Source organism: Desmodus rotundus, chromosome 5 (genome assembly GCF_022682495.2).
Source record: "Desmodus rotundus isolate HL8 chromosome 5, HLdesRot8A.1, whole genome shotgun sequence".
NCBI lineage: Eukaryota > Metazoa > Chordata > Mammalia > Chiroptera > Phyllostomidae > Desmodus > Desmodus rotundus.
Window position 1 is genome coordinate 121,904,200 of NC_071391.1, and position 19,646 is coordinate 121,923,845.

Sequence of the window (19,646 nt, forward strand, 5' to 3'; positions counted from 1 at the left end):
GGAGAAACATCAATGTGTTGCCTTTCATGTGCCCCCTACTGGGGAACCTGGCCTGCAGCCCACACATGTGCCCTGACTGGGAATCAAACCAGCCACCTTTTGGTTTGCAGGCTGCCACTCAGTCCACTGAACCACACCAGCCAGGGTGATTGTGAAGATTTTTATTGTGTATTTTGTAGGAGATACCCGTCATTAGTGTTTTCCATATCCTTCACCTGAATTTCTAAGTTTTGCAGTTGAATTGAATTAGATGTATTCAGAAGCTTAAAAAAATCCATAAATTGTATTACCAATGACCCTGATCTCAGTCATTGGCCATGTATTCGTAGTCTCTTCATTCACTTTATGTTCAAAATTTGCATAGGACAAGGATGGCAGTGGGTTGAAGATTCTTAATAGAAAAGAAAGTTAGAACATCAGTATTTATCAACTACCTTTCCCACTTTCCAGAATCTGAAATGCCCAGAACATTGTATTTCAAAACCATGACTTAAATTGTTGACATCTTATCCTCTGATACAGAGCACAGTTTGGGTATAAATGTACCCTTTATTGGCTTAATGTGTGTCAAGATGAGAGAGATGGGGAAAGGTTCAGAGGTTGTTTTTGTTTTTTGTCTGAAAAATTTGTGTAATGAAAATTTGCATATGCAAACACAGCAAATGGGAAATCTAATCTTGTAAACTCTTGGGGAACATGAAATGGCCTGTGTTGTACTACTCTGCTGCAAAACTGACCCTATTATAGGCAGACTTGCTAAAAATGTTGTTTCTTCCTTTATATATTTGGGGTTTTCAGAATGGCTGGGAAGGATTTGGTGCATACAGTGAAATAAATGTGTAAGCCCAGATCACAACCGAGTTCAATGTTTCCACTTTAAAAGTCTTGCCAAAAATTCAATAAATTGATCCAGTTTGTATATTCCCTAATGGGACATTTCTGTACCCGTTGCAGTCTTTAAAACTAAAATTTGTGTGTACTGTGCTATCATGTTCCGTAAGGGACATTTTGGATGGCACAAGCATAATTCCATAGCTATTCCTTTTACTCTAGTATGAGAGACAAGGCTCTCCTGTATCAGTTCTTGCTTCCGTATCTTAAATATGTAATAACAGAAATCTTCAAAGTAATTAGTATATTCTATTTCTTTTTTCCCACTTGTACTGGTTTATTTCACTGTATATTTAAGGTGTACGACATAATGATTTGATATACACTGCAAAATGATTAACATAAGTTAATATCCATCACCTCACATAGTTACAGTTTTTTTGTGTGTGATGAGAATTTGAATGTCTATTCCCTTAGCATCCTTCGAATACATGGTGCAGTGCTATTAACTTTAGTCACCATGCTATTCATTACATCTCAGAACTTATACTCGTTTTATAACTGAAAGTTTATACCTTTGGACCACTTTCACCCCTTTCCCCCACCCCGCTACATTTTCTTTATTCATTTCTCTGTCGGTGGACACTTAGGTTGTTTCAGTATTTTTTTCTTTCTTACAGGGTACAAGGTATTTGTTATTTCCTACATACATGAAATAGTTTGGTTTTTCTTATATTAAATACTTCATAATTTTTAAGTGGGGGAGGGGAAGTTGATTGTATCTGCTACACCATAAAAATGTTCATTATTCTTATATCTAAGTTCCTTTTAGGAACTAAGTAACACACCACCATTTTACCTACTCTCCAGATCATCAACACGGGCCCATCTGCTCAGTTGCTAAGAATATAACATAAATTTCAAAGTCTCCCTGGCATTTGATTCTATTGTTAGGTACAGAAAGCCCTCCAAACATCTTTATTTGGCAGTCAAGGTAAACTTGCTTTTTATGGAAGCTTCGTTCTGTTAGACATGAGAGGAAAGGGGGAATTGGCAGTGAAGCTTGTATAGACGTGGCAGTGATTACGCCTGGAGGTACGATAGGTTTTTAAGTTCAAGCATAATTAATTTTCTTGGCTGCTTTTTCAAGCATTATTTGGCTTGAATTGAAATGTCAGAAATACAGGCTCCATGAAGCATTTGTTCTTTAGTTATATTTTCTATTTGGTAACATTTCATCATTCTAGGAAGATCTTAAGTGTTTAACAAGGTTTTTGTCATGTTTTAAAAGTATGGAAAACTGTATTAAAAGTGGAAAAACTGTATTTCATTTTCCTACCTTCTGATACAGATCTTTGAACCTCCACACCTCTGCTTTTTGTAATTTTTTACATGGTACTTTAAAAGGCTACTCTTGTTAATTTAACCATGCAGGAGAAAATACACCCCCTCCCCCTTAAGGCTCAAATACAAGCCAACAGTACTCAGAAAATTCACGTCTCAGATGTCCTTTCTCTATCTGTCACACATTATAGGTGACTGGTTGGCTATCCTACTGGACATAGTTATATTGTTCAGTGTTTAAGGTATTTCTGAGTGATGAATATTGGTGCGAGCTGAAGCAGTCGCCCTCAACAGCAAGTTTGTTGGACTTCTGCTTTCATTCTGCTAAATTTAGCAAGCTTTACTCCAAGTCAGCGAAGCTGGCTCTTTTCTCCCTACCAGACATACCCATCTATTAAGTATCTACCACTAGCACCCTCACACTGAGTGATTTTTAGTCAGCTGTAGCTTTTTTTTTTTTTTTTTAAGGATACCAAAGCCCTACAAATTTTAGTTAATTTTTAAAATATAACTAACTGTCAGCTCACATATTATAAAAAGATGATCAAAAGTGAACAATCTCAATATTTATCCAGATATATAAAAAATTCCCCCTTTTAAAATACACAATTCAGTAGTTTTTACTCTATCCACAGAGTTGTGCCACCATCACCACTATTTAACTTCAGAACATTTTATTGCTCCAAGAAGACACACTGTGCCCCTTAGCAGTCACTTCCCATTCCTGCCTCCCCTCAGCCCCTAACAGCCATCTGTCCACTTTAGCTCTCTGTGGACTTGCCTGTTTTGGACATTTCTTATCAGTGGAATCACGTAATACGTAGTCTTCTGTGACAGGCTTCTTTCACTTGAACCTTAACGTTTTCAAGGTTCATCCATGTTAATAGCATGTATCATACTTCATTTCTTTTTATGGCTGAATTAAAAGTTCCATGGTGTGGACAGGCCACATTTTGTTTATCCATTCATCAGTTGATGAACAGTTTTAGAAAATGAACATTTTCCCAGCTTTATTGAGATACAGTTGACATGTAACATTGTATAAGTTTAAGGTATACAACATAATTATTTAACCACAAGTTTAGTTAACATCCATCACCTTACAGAGCTAAAATTTTTTTTCCTGTGATAAGAACTTTTAAGATCTGCTATCAGCAACTTTCAAATATACAACACAGTATTGTGTTATCACCTGAAGTATGAATCTTTTGACCACCTTCATCCATTTTCTCCACTGAAGTTTTTAAACTTGACATTTTTTTTCTAGAAGAAGGCTCTACCTTCCCATTTTGAACTTGATAACTAATTCTGCAAGATAATTAGCATCCAAAAAGCTTTATTCTTGCTTTACCAGTCTTACTAGCCAGATGAAGCTTCTCTAAGACATGATAAATAACAAAGAAAAGCATTTATGTACTAAAATCTTGTCCTCACCTTTAAGAAAGTGGATTTGATTATATTCTTTCTGTGTGTGTGTATATTAATCTCCACATGGATATAGGATATTTTTCATGTACATGCCTTGTCCCTCCCTGGGTACTTGTAAAGCATTGTAAGTGTATAAGAAAGGTGGCCTGTCATTCAACTATCACATTAATAGGGTTTCTTAAATACTGAAATACTTCTCTGGTCTGTCAAAAACCACTCGCTTCCAGTGCCTTTCCCAGGCCCCTATATCATAGCAAGTAAAGAGATAGTCCTTGGCAGAGCAGATAGGTCACCAGTGGTTGCTAATTGTTAAATATTATGATTGTACCTCAGCGGGGAATGAAAGCTTTTTTGCAAACTTAAGGAAACACTGAGTGAAGAGACTTGAGCCCTACTCACAGCTTTGGCACTAGCGAACTCTGTGTGGTATGGGTTAAGCCTCTTCTGGTGACTTCAGCTCTAAGCCACTCTGTGTCCTCAGCTCTAAAATCAGAAAAGTAAGACTACCCTAACTACTATATAAGATGACTATAAGAGATTGTAAAGTTCTGAGTATCCTCTGTTGTCTATGGAATTACTACTACTTTACCCTTTTGTGAGAATGTATTTTGAAATATTTTCAGAGCAACTAAATATTGACATAAATGCAAAAGATTGTATTAAGCCTCACTTACCAGCCTTGCACAACTTGGTGAAATAGATTTTTGATTGTTGAGTCATAGGCACTTTTGATTATTTGCTCTATACAAATGGTCCCCAGCTTACTATGGTTTGACTTAAGTTTTTCAGCTTTACAGCGGTGTAAAAACAACACACCTCTCAATAGAAACCGGCTAGGCTAAGCTATGATGTTCGGTAGGTTAGGTATATCAAATGCATTTTCAACTTACAGTGGGCTTATCGGGATGTAGCCGCATCTTAGGTCAAAGAATATCTGTAGTTCTGCTCAATTTTCCTTCCAGAAAAAACCACTACAGTTCAATGGAAATGTTATCACTGGTGTTTTTGTTTTTTCCTCGTCACATTAGGTGTTTATCAGATCAGCAAACAGATCAAAGCTCATGACGGCAGTGTGTTCACACTTTGTCAGATGAGAAATGGGATGTTGTTAACTGGAGGAGGGAAGGACAGAAAAGTGCTTCTGTGGGATCATGATCTGAACGCAGAGAGAGAAATTGAGGTAAGGATGGGAAAATGACAACTATAAAATGTTAAACCCTCTAAACTAATGTCTTCTGTCTCATCTTAAGATAACTTTTCTGGGAAATGGGTGCACATCCTTGACATTTAATTCCCTCAAACAGAAAAAAAAAAAAGGGACCAAACATTAAACAAAAGAGTTTGAAAAAAATAAAGATTGAGCAGAATAACTAACTTTTATTTATTTCTGAGATTATTTATTTATTTAGGAAAAAAGTTGATTTGTTGTTCCACTCTTTTATGCACTTACTGGCTGCTTCTCGTACAGGCCCTGACCACAGATCGAGCCCGCAACCTTGGCGTATTGGGACAGCACTCTAACCAACTGACCTGCTGGCCAGGGCCTGACGTGATTTTTTCTGGTGACCCAAAATATAACCAGGGTGTACAAAATGACCAGTTTAGTTTTAGAACTTGAAAATAATCAACAGTGGGCTTAATGATAATAGCTGATTTCCGTGTATGTGTCTGCTTCATGGCATGGACCCAAGTGCGCCCATAGAGCCTGGCGGGATTGTGTGCTCAGTGAGAGTATGCAGTCTGAATTGAGGTTTCAGGACGTAAAGCAGTTAAGAACTGTATTCCACATCAGAGATTCTCAAAGCAAGAGCAGATCTCAGAGCTCAGTATTGCCTCTCGTTTGGTGACCTAAATTTTGAACTTATGCCCAGTGTTTTCCACACATAACATGTTTTCAGACCAAATCTCTATAAAAGAGGATCCTGATAGTACTGCTTTTGAGTTTTATTTCTAAGATGGATAAGAATTGCTTAATTTCAGCCTTGAGTTCATGCTATTTCTTCACAGATAATCCATACCCTTTGTAATCTGAAGCTATACCATCTGGTTCATCCTCCCTTTACCATTTCTAACACAAGTTTGGATACTCTTAGAATTCAGTTCTTTGTACTTTTAGGAGTAATTTTAGATCCCACTTCATAAAGAAGAAAGAATTGCATTATTTCAGAGTCATTCTTTGGGCTTATTATGTTAATACAGCATTCACTGAGAGTGTACCATGTAGTGGATGAAATGAGATTGATCTCCCAAGGAGTCCTATTAATGAGGCATAACACTTTACAATATATTGCTTTTTAGTTTACAGAGAAATCTCACACACACTGCACTTACATTTTGACCCTTACTACAGTCACGAGTAGATGGGACTTGGATTTACTGTCCCCATATTTCATGTAAAGAAATTTGTCTTAGGCTAAATGACCTACCCAAAATAACATAGCTAGTGAATAACAAAACCAGACCTCATTCTTCATGTAATCCAATTTCTTTTCCTCCCCTCCTAATCCTGAACTCTTAAAATCACATAAAATATAAATTAAAATGAAGCAGAGACTGTTAATACATTATAACTTCTGTGTAATAAGATGTAATTGAACAAGTTGTTAGCATAAGATTACCATGTTACTTGCAGATTTGGAATTCTGTCCCTAATTGCTTCCAGCTATAAATGTAGCCTTCAGGTAGGTAGTAATTAGTGCATGTTAGTATGTGTATGGTGACATTACAATTTTTTTTTTTTAAGGTTCCTGATCAGTATGGAACAATCAGAGCTGTAGCAGAAGGAAAGGCAGACCAATTTTTAGTAGGCACATCACGAAACTTTATTTTACGGGGAACATTTAATGATGGCTTCCAAATAGAAGTCCAGGTAAACTGTGTGATTTTAACCATTAACTGAATATTTTTTATGATATTCTTTGTTTCTTATAACAATAGGTATATTTTATCTTCAGGGTCATACAGATGAGCTTTGGGGTCTTGCCACACATCCCTTCAAAGATTTGCTCTTGACATGTGCTCAGGATAGACAGGTGTGCATGTGGAACTCAGCGGAACACAGGCTGGAATGGACCAGGCTTGTGGATGTGAGTAAAGCAATATGCGATTGTACCCTCCCCACAGAAACTCCCCAGACTAGCCGTTGGGAGCAGCAAAGAAGAGAGGACTCAGCATTGGTTAAAACAAAGTGCTTAGTAAACAGGAGAGTGTTTAGTCACAAAGTATAACATGAACCCACCCTGAAGAAGCAAATTAATGCAAAAGCTCAGCATTTCCATCAGTTTCTTTAGTAGAAGCAAGATTTTGCATGTTTATGGAGCATTATTACAGAAACGTTTGGGCCTCTGGTGGTGTTGCAGTTGGACTCAGTAAGTGCTGGTCACTAACGGACTCTGTCTTCTTCTTGAGTTGGCCTCCTACTGTGTTTTCTCCCTACCCCACTGAGACACCCTCCTTTTCTAGTCCAGAGGGTTTGTACACATTCTTTGCAGACTAAAGAACTGTACAAATGTTTGTTGTTATCCTTATGATTATTCCACTGCCTGGCCCCAAGCTGGTTGTCCTTTCCCCTCACCGTTCTGCCAGCATATCTATTCCTGCTCTCAGATTCTTTTTCCTCTCGTATCCAGGTGTCTATAAGGAAGCTCAGTAGAATTCCATGTTTGTATGAAACAAGTTATTTTCAAATACGTTTTGCCACTATTTGCATAGATCTAGGGAGACTTTCTCATGTACTCCCCAACAGCTGTCTGTCTCTCTTCTAGGAACCAGGACACTGTGCAGATTTTCATCCAAGTGGCACAGTGGTGGCCATAGGAACGCACTCAGGCAGGTAGGGTCGGTCTCTAAGGGAAATGTGAGTTGAGTAATTTGAAGTGGTGGGATGTTTGATCATTATGTAGGAATGTTGTCAATCTGATCTGGGGAATTAATTTTTTAAATGGCACACAAATACACTTGTTGCTCTTACCTGTTATATTTACTTATTCAGTCATCAGTAATTATTTATTGGGCTCTTGCTTAGACACTATTGTGGGCGTTTAGGCTGCATGAGAGTGCAAAACAAAAGATTTCTACCCTTGTGCAGCCCACATTATTGTGTGTGTTAGGGATGGAGGCAGAATAAAAAAATAAAACATTATAACTAAATTAGAAAATGTGAAGAGCCATCTTGGGGAAGGATTGAACATAAAGTTGTTTGTGCTATACCTTTGTCATCCTGTCTTTTCGAATGCTGTGCAGATAGATGATGAAGGTATGTTTGCTGAAATTGTTATTTAATTACTTGTCTTTGCAGACCTTGTGTAGTACCTTTCCAAGGTTATTAAGTAATATATATTTATGATCTGTATATATTTTAGTCATTTTTATTGCCTCTGCTAATAAGCCCTCATCACAAATAATTTCTTTTTTAAAAAGGCAGGAAAAATATGAATTTCCAAAAGTTAAACCCATAGAAAATGTGGAATGCCGATTCTTAATGAGGTGAAACTATTGTGAACCCACTTATATCTTTGTTTATATGACAAATATTTCAAATCAGCCAGTTCATTTGATTCTAATTAAATTTAGTCATTTAGAGGTTGTTTTGTTTTTTTGAAGCAACTTTTTCCCTTTGGCTTTGGATACAAATTAACACCTTTGGAAAGTCAAAACATTAAAATTGCTTCTTAGAAACAGTGCTGCAAAGTCTTTTGGAATGGAAAAACAGGTCATTACAGTAAATATAAAACTTTGAAATGTGGGTAGTATGTAATTAGAGATGCTATTTCAGTGATTCAGAAATAATTGAATTATAGAATTAGGCTGCTTGGGGAGTAATTGGTGATAACTTGCAAATACAGGCGGCTCTACTATCTCAGATTTCTCCAATTACATGTCTATACTAGATTATTACTTAGACTTGGACTAAATAGGTATGTGTAATGTTACTTTGTAGGAAATTATTTTCTATTATACCCCCAAAATTAGTCGAGCGTGTGAGAAACAGCCTGAGCTATTGTATTGAACTAGTTTTCAGAAAACCCACAAAGGAGCTCACTTCAGATCTGTTTTTTGAGCAGCTGAACAGATGTCCCAATGCTAAACTCAGTGAAATAATAAAAGTAGGAATTATTTACCATTTATCCAGTATCTGATGACAGACCTTGTACTGAACTTTCTATATATTACTTTAAATCTTCACAAGAGGACAACAGAATGTTTGTTTATTTCTCCATTGCACAGACAGGAACCCAAGACCCATAGAGTTTCAGTCACTTGTGACTGAGTTTGGATTTGAACTCAGGTTCTGTATGGTTCCAAAGTTTGTCTCTTTCCACTGTTCTGCCAGTACTCTCTGAGATGTGCTTATGGTGGTTTTAGCATTACTTAGAAATATTGTAAGAAATGTTTATCTTTGAAGGATAAATCACTGGCTAACATTTTAAAAGCATTTATTGTGTATGTGAAGGAGTTAAACATTGAATGGAGTGTAAGGGCTAGAGGGATTTGAATCATTAAGACATACCACTTGGCCCTGGCTGGTGTGGCTCAGTGGATTGAGTGCCAGACTGCAAAGCAAAGGGTCACCAGTTTGATTCCCAGTCAGGACACATGCCTGGGTTGTGGGCCAGGTCCACAGAAGGGGGCATGTGAGAGGCCACAACACATTGATGTTTCTCTCCCTCTCTTTCCCTTCCCCTCTCTCTAAAAATAAATAAATAAAATCTTAAAAAAAAAAAAGACCCACCACTTGATTAAGGTGTGTATATATGTACAATATATACCATATATACACAGCCCTTGATTTTAAGGAAAAACTGATCTGCTTTAAACTCACTGAAATTACTTCTAACATTTGTGTAGCTGTCAGGTCATTATTAACAAGCTTAAAATGGAGTTAACTTAATTTAAGTGCCTTAAAGCAATGTTAAACCAGGAGTTGTGAGTACAAGACATCTTATCAATGAGAGCGATTGACAGCTAAATAAAAAGTGCTGGCAGTCAGTCCTTTTCTGGTGTGGAGATGGTGATTATTTAGAATCTGGAGGACATGTAGTTACTGTTCATTTTATACATAAGTCCTGTGTTTGGTTTCACATCTGGTTAGATTCTGTTGATTCTTGGAGAACTTTCTCATTTATTTTCATTTTTTACACTGGTCTGTGAATACCTGGCTATTATATTTAAAACTGAAATTTCCTAAGTTTAGCCACTCACATTATCATCACTAACCCAAAGCCGGGAGGAGGGGGAGTGACATTTAGGACAAAAAAAGAAAATTTTAAGTATAAAGAAACACATATCCAATTGTGCATGATCCAGAAAAAGTGACTAGCAAAACGTTTAAAGATGTCTTGTCTATGGCTAGAAGCTAGAAACCTTCTACTTCTTATGATCAAGAAGTATACATATGTGTGATTAAATTATTAAAGTGATAAAGAGAAGTACAATTTTAAAAGAATGTATTACTAATATAATTTTTAAGGGAAAAAATGAAATGCATAGCCCTTGGTGGACATAGTACTTCCTTAACATGCTAATCCTCACACAGTAAGGATTCTTTTTTAATAGCTATATTGAGATATAATTCATATACCATAAAATTCATTCATTTAAAGTACACGATTCAAGAAATTTTAGTAAGTTCACAGAGTTGTGCAAGGTCATTACAAGCTAATTACCGAACATTGTCATGACCCCAGAAGAAACCCTGTGCCCATTAGCAGTCATTCATCATTACCCCCACCCACTTCCTCCAGCCTTAGGCAACTGATCTGCTTTTCTTTTCTATAGGTTTGTCTTTCTGGACATTTCATGTCAATGGAATCATATAACACATGGTCTTTTGTGACTAGCTTCTTTCATTTAACAATGTTTTCAAGGTTCATCCATGTTGTACAGCATATATAAGTCTTTCGTTCCTTTGTGTCGCCAAATAATATTCCATTGTATGAGTATACCTCCTTCATCAGTTGATGGGCATTTGATTTAATCAGTAACGGTACTGTGAACATTCATACACAAGTTTCTGTGTGACCATATGTTTTCAACTTTCTTGAGTATATACCAAGGATTAGAGTTGTTGGATCTTGTGATGACTCTTTCACATTTTGAGGACCTACTGAATTGTTTTCCACAACAGCTAAACCATTTTACAATTCCACTAACAACATACGAGGGTTCTAATTTCTCCACATCCTCGCCAGCACTGGTGCTTGTCTGTATTTTCATTATAGCCATCCTAGTGGGTGTGGAGTGCTTTTTCATTGTGGTATTGAGTTGCAATTCTCTGACAGCTAATGATGTTGAGTATCTTTTTTGTGTGCTTATTGGCCTCTTCAAAGAAATGTTTATTCAAATTGTGCCTATCTTTGAATTGCTGAGTTGTAAGAATTCTTTATACATTCTGGACACAATACCTTATCCAGATACATGATTTGCAGATAGTCTTTCATGCCAAGGGTTTCGTTTTCACTTTCTTGATGCCCAGAAATTTTAAATTTTCAGTAGTCAATTTATTATTTCTCTTGTCTTTTGGTCATAAGGAATTATTCATATGTTTTCTTCTAAAATTTTTGTACTTTTTGCACTTACCTTCAGGCTTATGATTCATCTTGAGTTAATCTTTGTATATGGTGTGAGATAGGTACCCGAAACTGTATTCTTTCGTATGTGGATATCCAGTTATTACAGCACCATTTGTTGAAAGGACTATTCTTTCCTCCATTGAATGGCCATTGACACCCTTGTTGAAAATCAGGTGACTGTAAACGCATCGGGTTCTTTCTGGACATTCATTTCTGTTCGTGATCTATGTGTTCATCCTTAATGCCAGGACCTCAGTCTGGATTATTGCAGCTCTACAGTAAGTTTTGAAATCAGGATGTGTGAGTCCTCCAACTTTGTTATTTTCAAGATTGTTTTGGCAATTCAGGCTCTTTTCGATTTCCACAGGAAGTTGAAGATCAGCTTGTCAATTTTGACAAAGAAATAAGCTAGCATTTTGATAGTGATTTTTTTCTTTATAGATCAGTTCGGGGGAATGTCACTCTTAACATTGTCTTCCAATTTATGAACAGATGATGTTTTTCCATTTATTTAGATCTTTGGTTTCTCTCAAAAATGTTTTTTGTTTTTAGGGTACACGTTTGCACATTTATTAAATTTATGCCCAAGTACAATATTTCACTTCTCTTTATGCTCTTTAAAATGAAATTATTTTTCAGTTTCATTTTTGGATATTCATTGCTGGTGTATATAAATACAACTGCGTTTTGTACATTAATCTTGTGTCCTGCAACTTGGCTGACCTTATGTCTTAGTTCTAATAGTTTTTAGTGGATTCCTTAGGATTTTCTACATACAAAATCATATAATCTGCAAATAAGACCGTTTTATTTCTTTCCAGCCTGAATGCTTTTTTTTCTTGACTAATTTTCCTAACCTAGGATCTCATATAATATCAATGGAAGTAGCGAGAGTGGTCATCCATGTCTTGTTTTCTGTGTTGGAGGGAAAGCATTCATCCTTTTACCATTAAATATATTATTAGTTGTGACTTTTTCATAGATGCCCTTTGTCATGTTGAACAGTTTTCCTTCCATTCTTAGTTTGTTGAGAATTTTTAATCATAAAAGGGTATCCAATTTTATCAAATGCTTTTTCTGGTCTATTGAGATAGCATGGTTTTTGTCCTTGATTAAATGGAGTATTACTACATTAGTTAACCTGCAGATGTGAAATCAACCCGTGTTCCTGAGGAGAATCCTGTATTTCTGGTCATCGTTTATAATTCTTTTTATATGTTGCTTGATTCAGTTTGTTAGTATTCTGGCGAAGATTTTTGCGTCTGTATTTATAAGAGATACTTGTCTAGTTTTCTTTTGCTGTCTTTACCTCGTTTTGATATTTGGATAATGCTGGCACTAAGGGCTTTAATAAGCTGATATCTCCTAAATTTAAATGAAGACTTAAAGCATACAAATGAGTAAAAATTAACATGTACTAGTAATTATTGTTAACAAAGTATTAGATTCATTGAACCAGTGACTATAAACCATTTAATTATTAAATTACACCTAGGCGTACTACACACAATTTTCAAATATAACATTCTCTCATTGTTTTAAATTTGGGTTTCTTAAGGGATTTAAAATTCTTCATAGAGCTTCACAGTACATGTTAACCTAAACTGTTACTCACTTGAAAGTTTATAATTTCTGAATTGTTGGCATTAAATACATTTTGCTTGATTTTTCTAAGACCCCAATTAATTATCCTTCCCCTTCCTGTTTTTTTAAACCAGTTTCTTAAAAGGCACTTAATCTTGCCCTGGCTGGTGTGGCTCAGTGGATTGAGTGCCGGCCTGCAAACCAAAGGGTCACCGGTTCAATTCCCAGTCAGGGCACATGCCTGGGTTGCGGGCTGGGTTCCCAGATGGGGGTGTGCAAGAGGCAACTACACATTGGTGTTTCTCTCCCTCTCTTTCTCTTTCCCTTACCCTCTCTCTAAAAATAAGTAAATAAAATCTTTTTAAAAGGCACTGAGCTTTATACCACCTCGAGCCCTCAGAGAAACCACAGATCTCTATTTACCATCCCATCAGGACATCAAGTCTCTATCAACACAGACCAAATTCTCAAGCAGTTTACATAAAACTTGAGCCCTGGCTGGTGTGACTCAGTGGCTTAAGTGCCAGCTTGTGAAGCAAGGGGTCGCTGGTTCGATTCCCAGTCTAGGGCATGTGCCTGGGTTGTTGGACAGGTCCCCAGGGGATGCGTGAAAGGCAACCACACATTGATGTTTCTCTCCCTCTCTTTCTCCCTCCCTTCCCCTTTCTCTAAAAATAAATAAATAAAATCTTTAAAAAGAAGAAGAAGAAGGTAACTCTAGTCCTGGTTGGACCTAATTCTGTTTCCAAACTGACATCCAGTATTTAAGGAAGGAACTTTTGTCATAGTTATTTTATAAGCTGGTAAACGGAGGTGAGACACCCAGAATTAGATAAATCAATAGATTTGAAGATAGGGAGAATAAAAAGCAAAGGTTAAAGTTGGGAATTGTTTCAAAGAAAGGAATCCACAGAATTGAGTCAGTATATAGAACATACTATATATATGGATAGAAAGGGGGGTGTGCAGACTTGAGAGAGGTGACTTCAAAGAAAACCCCAAAGTTTCTGGTCTCCAGTGACAGAGACAACTTTGATAAGGAAGCAAGCTGGGAAAATGAGCCTGGCAAATGGGCAGGTAAAGAATGTAACTTAGTTTTTTATGCATAATCATAGGACCCTAGACCTGGAGAAACTTAAACAACCCACCCCAACTTCCTAATTTTGATGGTAACTGTAGCTTGGCTTGGCAAGCCAGTGATGTAGCTGAAGTACTGTTAGCCAAATTCTAGCCAGATACTGTTAACTGTAAAGGTTCTTAGCATGAGAAATGCCCCTTCTACTCAAAAGGGAGATGTCAAAGTTATATTAGCACTAGCTGAGACTTTCTTCTTCGACAAAATTAAAAGACTTCTAATTAGAAAAGAATAGCTTTTTCCCTCTGTAATTTGAGTCTTCTTAACTTGGCCCATGGGTACTCCTGAGCTCATTTCCCAGGGTGTACAGTGTCTTTAAACTCTATCAGCATGAATTTCCCTCAGTTCTGCCTTGTTGCAACTCCGGTTGTGAGTCCCTCTTCAGATGCTTGTTGAGCCCCTGTAACTTGAAAAGCACTGATCAGGTGCAGCAAGTAGCACAGAAAAATACCAGGAGACACAGTCCCTGCCCTAAGTAGACTACTATGTACATGAACAGATAAGGGTACATTAGTAGTTCAGTGTTACTTGATTGAATACACAGGCACCAGTGCTTGGAGACCCGCAGACAAATTCCTGTGAGCCTGAGTTGTCAGAGAACACTGCACACAGAGGTGGGACCAGTCCTGCCTTGAAGGCGCTCTTGCATCGGAACAGGCAATGAAGAGCAAAGAGCTCGTATGGAGCAAGAGGAATGAACTGAGCAAATTCAGGAAACTGAATTCAGGACAAGAACATTTCTGAAGTCTTTTTGACACCCCAACAGTAGAATCCAAAAAGCCTGGCCTTTAAAACCCATGAAAGATTTTTAAAATCTTTTCCCTCATCACTCCAGCCAGAATGGTCAAATTGTTGTCATGCATATACACTCCAGCTCTTTTGTACTTTTTATCTTCTCCTCTCCACCTAAAAATTGACATCCCACCTATCCTTGCACATTTGATGTGATGAGAGTGGTTCTCCATCTCATTGTTCTCAGGTGCATCTGTTGAATCTGAGTTGGAATATTTTGTTCCCTTAATCTGAAAGGGCAGTACACTTGGCGTCAGCTTTGGCATTGCATGTCTTAGAGGAGCATCACAGTGGTAGCTATAAAAGTTGATTAACGAAATACGTTCTCAGAAGAAAACCTAAGATCTATGGCTACTGTCCAGTTGCAATAAAGTGTGTTTCTTATATACCTTCTGAAATGGAAGTGTTCAGTGAGCACACAGCATATGCTTCAAAGTGCCAGTTTCCTGCTTTTAAATCAAGTATTCACAAGTAGAAGCTGTTTCTGTTACTTGGAAAGAAGACAGAATTTATAAATTAGGATAGCTACCTAGAGGTTTCAACTCATAGCTCGCAAGTTACTAAAATTCATTCACAAACGTGTTTAGAGAAGGGTTTCATTGATAGGTAAACAGTTGAAATCTTTTAGTCTTTCATCTCCTACCTTGAATATACTGGCATATGAAATAACATCACTAAACATGTTTTAAAATAAAAAATTTAAAGCACTTTCCTCTCCTGAACAGTATTTTGTTTAATCTGAAAAAGAAATAGTCCCTTTCCAGATATTAGTTATATAATTAGCTCCAAAATTAGAAAGAACTGTCATTATGATTTCTGCTAATGGCATAATAAGTGCAGATTTGCAGTGTTTTATTTTACTGGTGGACTTTTCCCCATCTGAATAATTAAAAACAAAACTTGCTGCTCTTGTCCCATCCTGTCCTATAAAATTAAGCTAGTGATTTTATTTTTCTAGTCTTGTTCCATTTTCTCCACCCTAACTATTTTTTCCGAGCACACTGCACTACCACCAAGTAATTCCTGCTAAAACTTGGGTTTTGTCATGTTCAAGACTTATTGTATATTAGTTCACTTAATCATTTTACAAATATTTTTTAGTGCCTGATCTGAGCCAGGCAGTTCACAGATCTGTACTCCACAGCCAGCTCGGCATACTTCCTGTAACCTACCTCCTCTCTCTCATCCAGTCTTTAGTTCCCGTCCTTTATACCCCATCTCACAGTGCTCTTCTGAAACACGATTTATTCCTTCCAGTGTTCTCAGAAAAAGTTCTGATAGGAGTCATGTATTATGTAGTTGGATTTAAGTCATCAGTTTACCTCTCGAGGCTTTTATAACTTTGACTTTTCCTATAAATATGAATGAAAAACTGTCTCAAATTTAGTTTCCAAGTGCAAATGTTGGAAATACTAGAGAGGCAGTGTGCCCCCTGCTGGTTACAAATGAATGGCCTTCTGCTTTTCTCTCCAAACTTGACACTGTGCATGCTCCCTCCCACCTCCATAGCTGTGCAGCTTTTGCTCCTCCTGCCTGAACTGCTGTACTTCTCCCCCCCACCCCCCCCCCCAGTTCAGCTCAACCCACATCCTACATCTGATCCTCCCTAAAGGTTTTTCTGTGTCTACTACCATTCATTTTCCTAATGAGAGTTCCTCTACTATACAGAGTGGGGCAAAAGTAGGTTTACAGTTATATGCAAAACACAGAATTTATTCTTGTGTTATTATTTGTTAATTATTGTATTTCCCATACAAACAAATGTAAACCTACTTTTGCCCTACCCTGTACATAGTCACCATTACTAAGATTGGTACTTAAATATTGGTACATAATACCAGGTGCATAGATTCAAGGTCATGACTAGCTGCACATTTGTCTGTGACTAATGTCAAGCCATAACGTTTAAGCCATAGATACGGCTCCCTCAACAAGCAGAAAAAGGAAAAGGTGTTAGGTGCTGTGCATCCCAAACGAGTCGCTACCAAAATAATCTGCAAGCACCGTGAAAAATGTGTGTGCCTTGGGCACAGCAGTACTGTGTGCAATGGCTGTTACCGACATTTTGCAGAGCCAAGTAAAGACGTTTTTTTGGTTGTGTTTTTTAGCACCATCCATGTTTCCATTATATGAAAATGGAAAATTTTTATTCTTTGTTTTTATATTTCTTTGTTTTTATATTTCTTTGTTTAATAATTTCTAGATTATAACTGAGAATAAGTTAAAAATCACGTATTATATAAATATAATAAATGCAGATTTGTAATGTTTTTATGTTCGGGGTTTTGGGGGGGGTTTTTTTGTTTTTTTTTTTTTTGTTTTTTTTTTTTTTTGCATTTCAGCATATACTAGTAATGAATATCTCTCAGATACATGCAACCTATGCTGTAATTGTTTTGACCACAACCTCCGCAGGGTTAATTATTTTGTTTTAATTGGCTCATTTCCATTTACCCAACTCTAGTATGATCTTCAAGAACACTGATCCTGCTATCTTACTCTATTTAAACAGTGCCTAGGCAAAGACACCCTGTTGGCATTCAGTGCATACCTAAATAGAAATTAGGAACATACCTAGGCCCGTATAGGTATATTTATATTGTATCTAGCTTCATTTTGCAAAATGAATTCATCCTTCATTAGCAGAAGGAAACATGTCATACTTAAGAGCATTAATAAAATTTCTTAATTTTTAAAAATTAAAAAGAAAAGATCAGCAACCATTTTTTCCCCATAAGTGCTAATATCTGAAAAATTTTTGATTTTTACTTCTCAACAGGTGGTTTGTTCTGGATGCAGAAACCAGAGATCTTGTTTCTATCCACACAGACGGGAATGAACAGCTCTCTGTGATGCGCTACTCAGTAGGTGGGTAGACTTGCCCCCACCCTGGCACTCACAGCGTTTCTCTATAACTGCGTATTTCCACTTCCAGTAAAGTTGTCTTCTTCTTTCTCTAATCTCTAGAGTAGTTAAGTCTTAAGTATGTTCCCCCCAACATCAGATTAAATTCTGCTGCAGGAAACTGTAAAAGATCTTCTAAAGTTAAACAACATTGTAAATCACCAAGCAAACATAAATGTATAGCGAACAACCGTATGTGCGGTTGAAAGCAGACAACAGTGCACAACCCCCCCCCCTTTTTTTTTTTTGGAACTATACATACTTAGCATTTAAATAGGTACTGGGCTGAATGTTACATCTGTTCAGCAATCTTTTCTTTGTATATAGAGAATATAAAAGAAATAGTAATATTAAGATTTCACAAATTTTACAGGCCTTCAAGTTCTTTAAAATTGGGTTACATTGTTACCAGTTACATAGTAATGATTATTTTGTTGATTAAGTAAAATGCTCAGCAACTCATGAGGATTTGATACATTTGTTTATCCTCATTTGAATAATTCTTTGTACTGCATTCAAAATGTTAAGTTTTTGTAGTATTCTATTTCCTTGTCCCCTTATTATGGTTTTGATTCATATCATTCTCCCCTTGGCATTATAGTGACATTCACCTATGTTCAAAATTATATTCAGTAGTTGTTGGATCAGTGTGGGTCCCAAGGAATCCTTTTGGTTGCTTCTAAGTTGTTTTAAAGGAAGCACTGAATACTATTCTCTGAGTTGAAAAAGGAAGGAAAAGTATTTGCTGTAGTCTGTAAGTGGCAAGACGTGAAGCAGCAAAGGTTTTCGGGTTTGGATTGGCTTTTTTCCCAGCACTGTAGTGCTGAAAACAGATAACTACTGCAGATGTAGTGACTAAAACCCAAGGGTCAGTTGGACTTTACTGACCACCTACTAAATGACACGTACAGTAGAGGAGACCATAGAGAAGAGAACGTGGTCCCTTCCAAGAGGACGACCCTGTATTTGGAGAGGCGTGCTCAGCTGAAATGAGCAGTGGTGCACTCAGCTTGCTGTAAGAACACTGTGACCTAGACCCATCAAAGCAGTCTCACTTCCCTGGGGCCAGATTGTAGCTAACTAGAAGGATGTGAGGCTAGAGTATGTGAAGCCCAAAGCCTGGGAGCGTCTCCAGGAAGGGACGATGTACTGGATTAGGTGACCGTTTGTTTTCCAAGTGTGCTTAGTGATGGAAGGATTAATTCATCAAATGACAGTTATTAAACTGATGGTAAAGTAACAGTAAATAAATCTATCAGTGTATTTCTCTAGTCAACACTTTCCTGCTTCATTCTAGATGGCACCTTCCTGGCTGTAGGATCTCATGACAACTTTATTTACCTCTATGTAGTCTCGGAAAATGGAAGAAAATATAGCAGATATGGAAAGTGCACTGTAAGTAATGAAGTAAAATTAAGTTGTGAAACTGTTGGAAATTTACTTTGTTAAAAAGAAAGTTAAATGTTTACATTGATGTATCTGTCCCTCAGCTGCTTTAAAACTTTCGCCTCTCGAAACTGAGATTACCCAACAGCAGAACATTGCAGTTCCCTGCGTGTTGTAGAAAGCATTCTCCTTTGATGGGAGTTAAATACTTGTCTGTCTCTGACTGATTTTAAACTGGTTTCCTCAGCGATTGCCATCAGAACCCCTTACTCTACTAACTCTCCATTTTTTTGAAAATGGATTGAGTCAGAATGGAATGAAAGGGCAACTCACTTTTTTTTTTGATATATTTATTGATTATGCTATTGCAGTTGTCCCATTTCCCCCCCTCACTCAAATCCATCCTGCCCACCCCCTCCCTCCCACATTCCCCCCTATAGTTCATGTCCATGGGTCATATTTATAAGTTCTTTGGCTTCTACATTTCCTACACTATTTTTACCCTCCCCCTGTCTATTTTCTACCTATCATCTATGCTACTTATTCTCTGTACCTTCCCCCCCCTCCCCCTCCCACTCCCTTATTGACAACCCTCCATGTCATCTCCATCTCTATGGTTCTGTTTCTGTTCTAGTTGTTTGCCTAGTTTGCTCTTGTTTTTGTTTTAGGTG

The 19,646-nt window shown here is 37.2% G+C and overlaps 1 protein-coding gene across 4 annotated transcripts in view; it reads left to right on the forward strand.

Annotated features, from left to right (window-relative positions):
- Positions 1–19,646, forward strand: part of EML4 (EMAP like 4) — a 138,449-nt gene that overhangs the window by 105,578 nt on the left and 13,225 nt on the right. For all 4 annotated transcript variants that reach the window (XM_053924299.2, XM_053924301.2, XM_053924300.2 and 1 more), the window contains 6 exons: positions 4,632–4,783; positions 6,347–6,472; positions 6,558–6,689; positions 7,368–7,435; positions 17,465–17,553; positions 18,887–18,984. In XM_053924299.2, the coding sequence (XP_053780274.1) occupies positions 4,632–4,783; positions 6,347–6,472; positions 6,558–6,689; positions 7,368–7,435; positions 17,465–17,553; positions 18,887–18,984 (665 nt within the window). The remainder of the gene's footprint in view (positions 1–4,631; positions 4,784–6,346; positions 6,473–6,557; positions 6,690–7,367; positions 7,436–17,464; positions 17,554–18,886; positions 18,985–19,646) is intronic.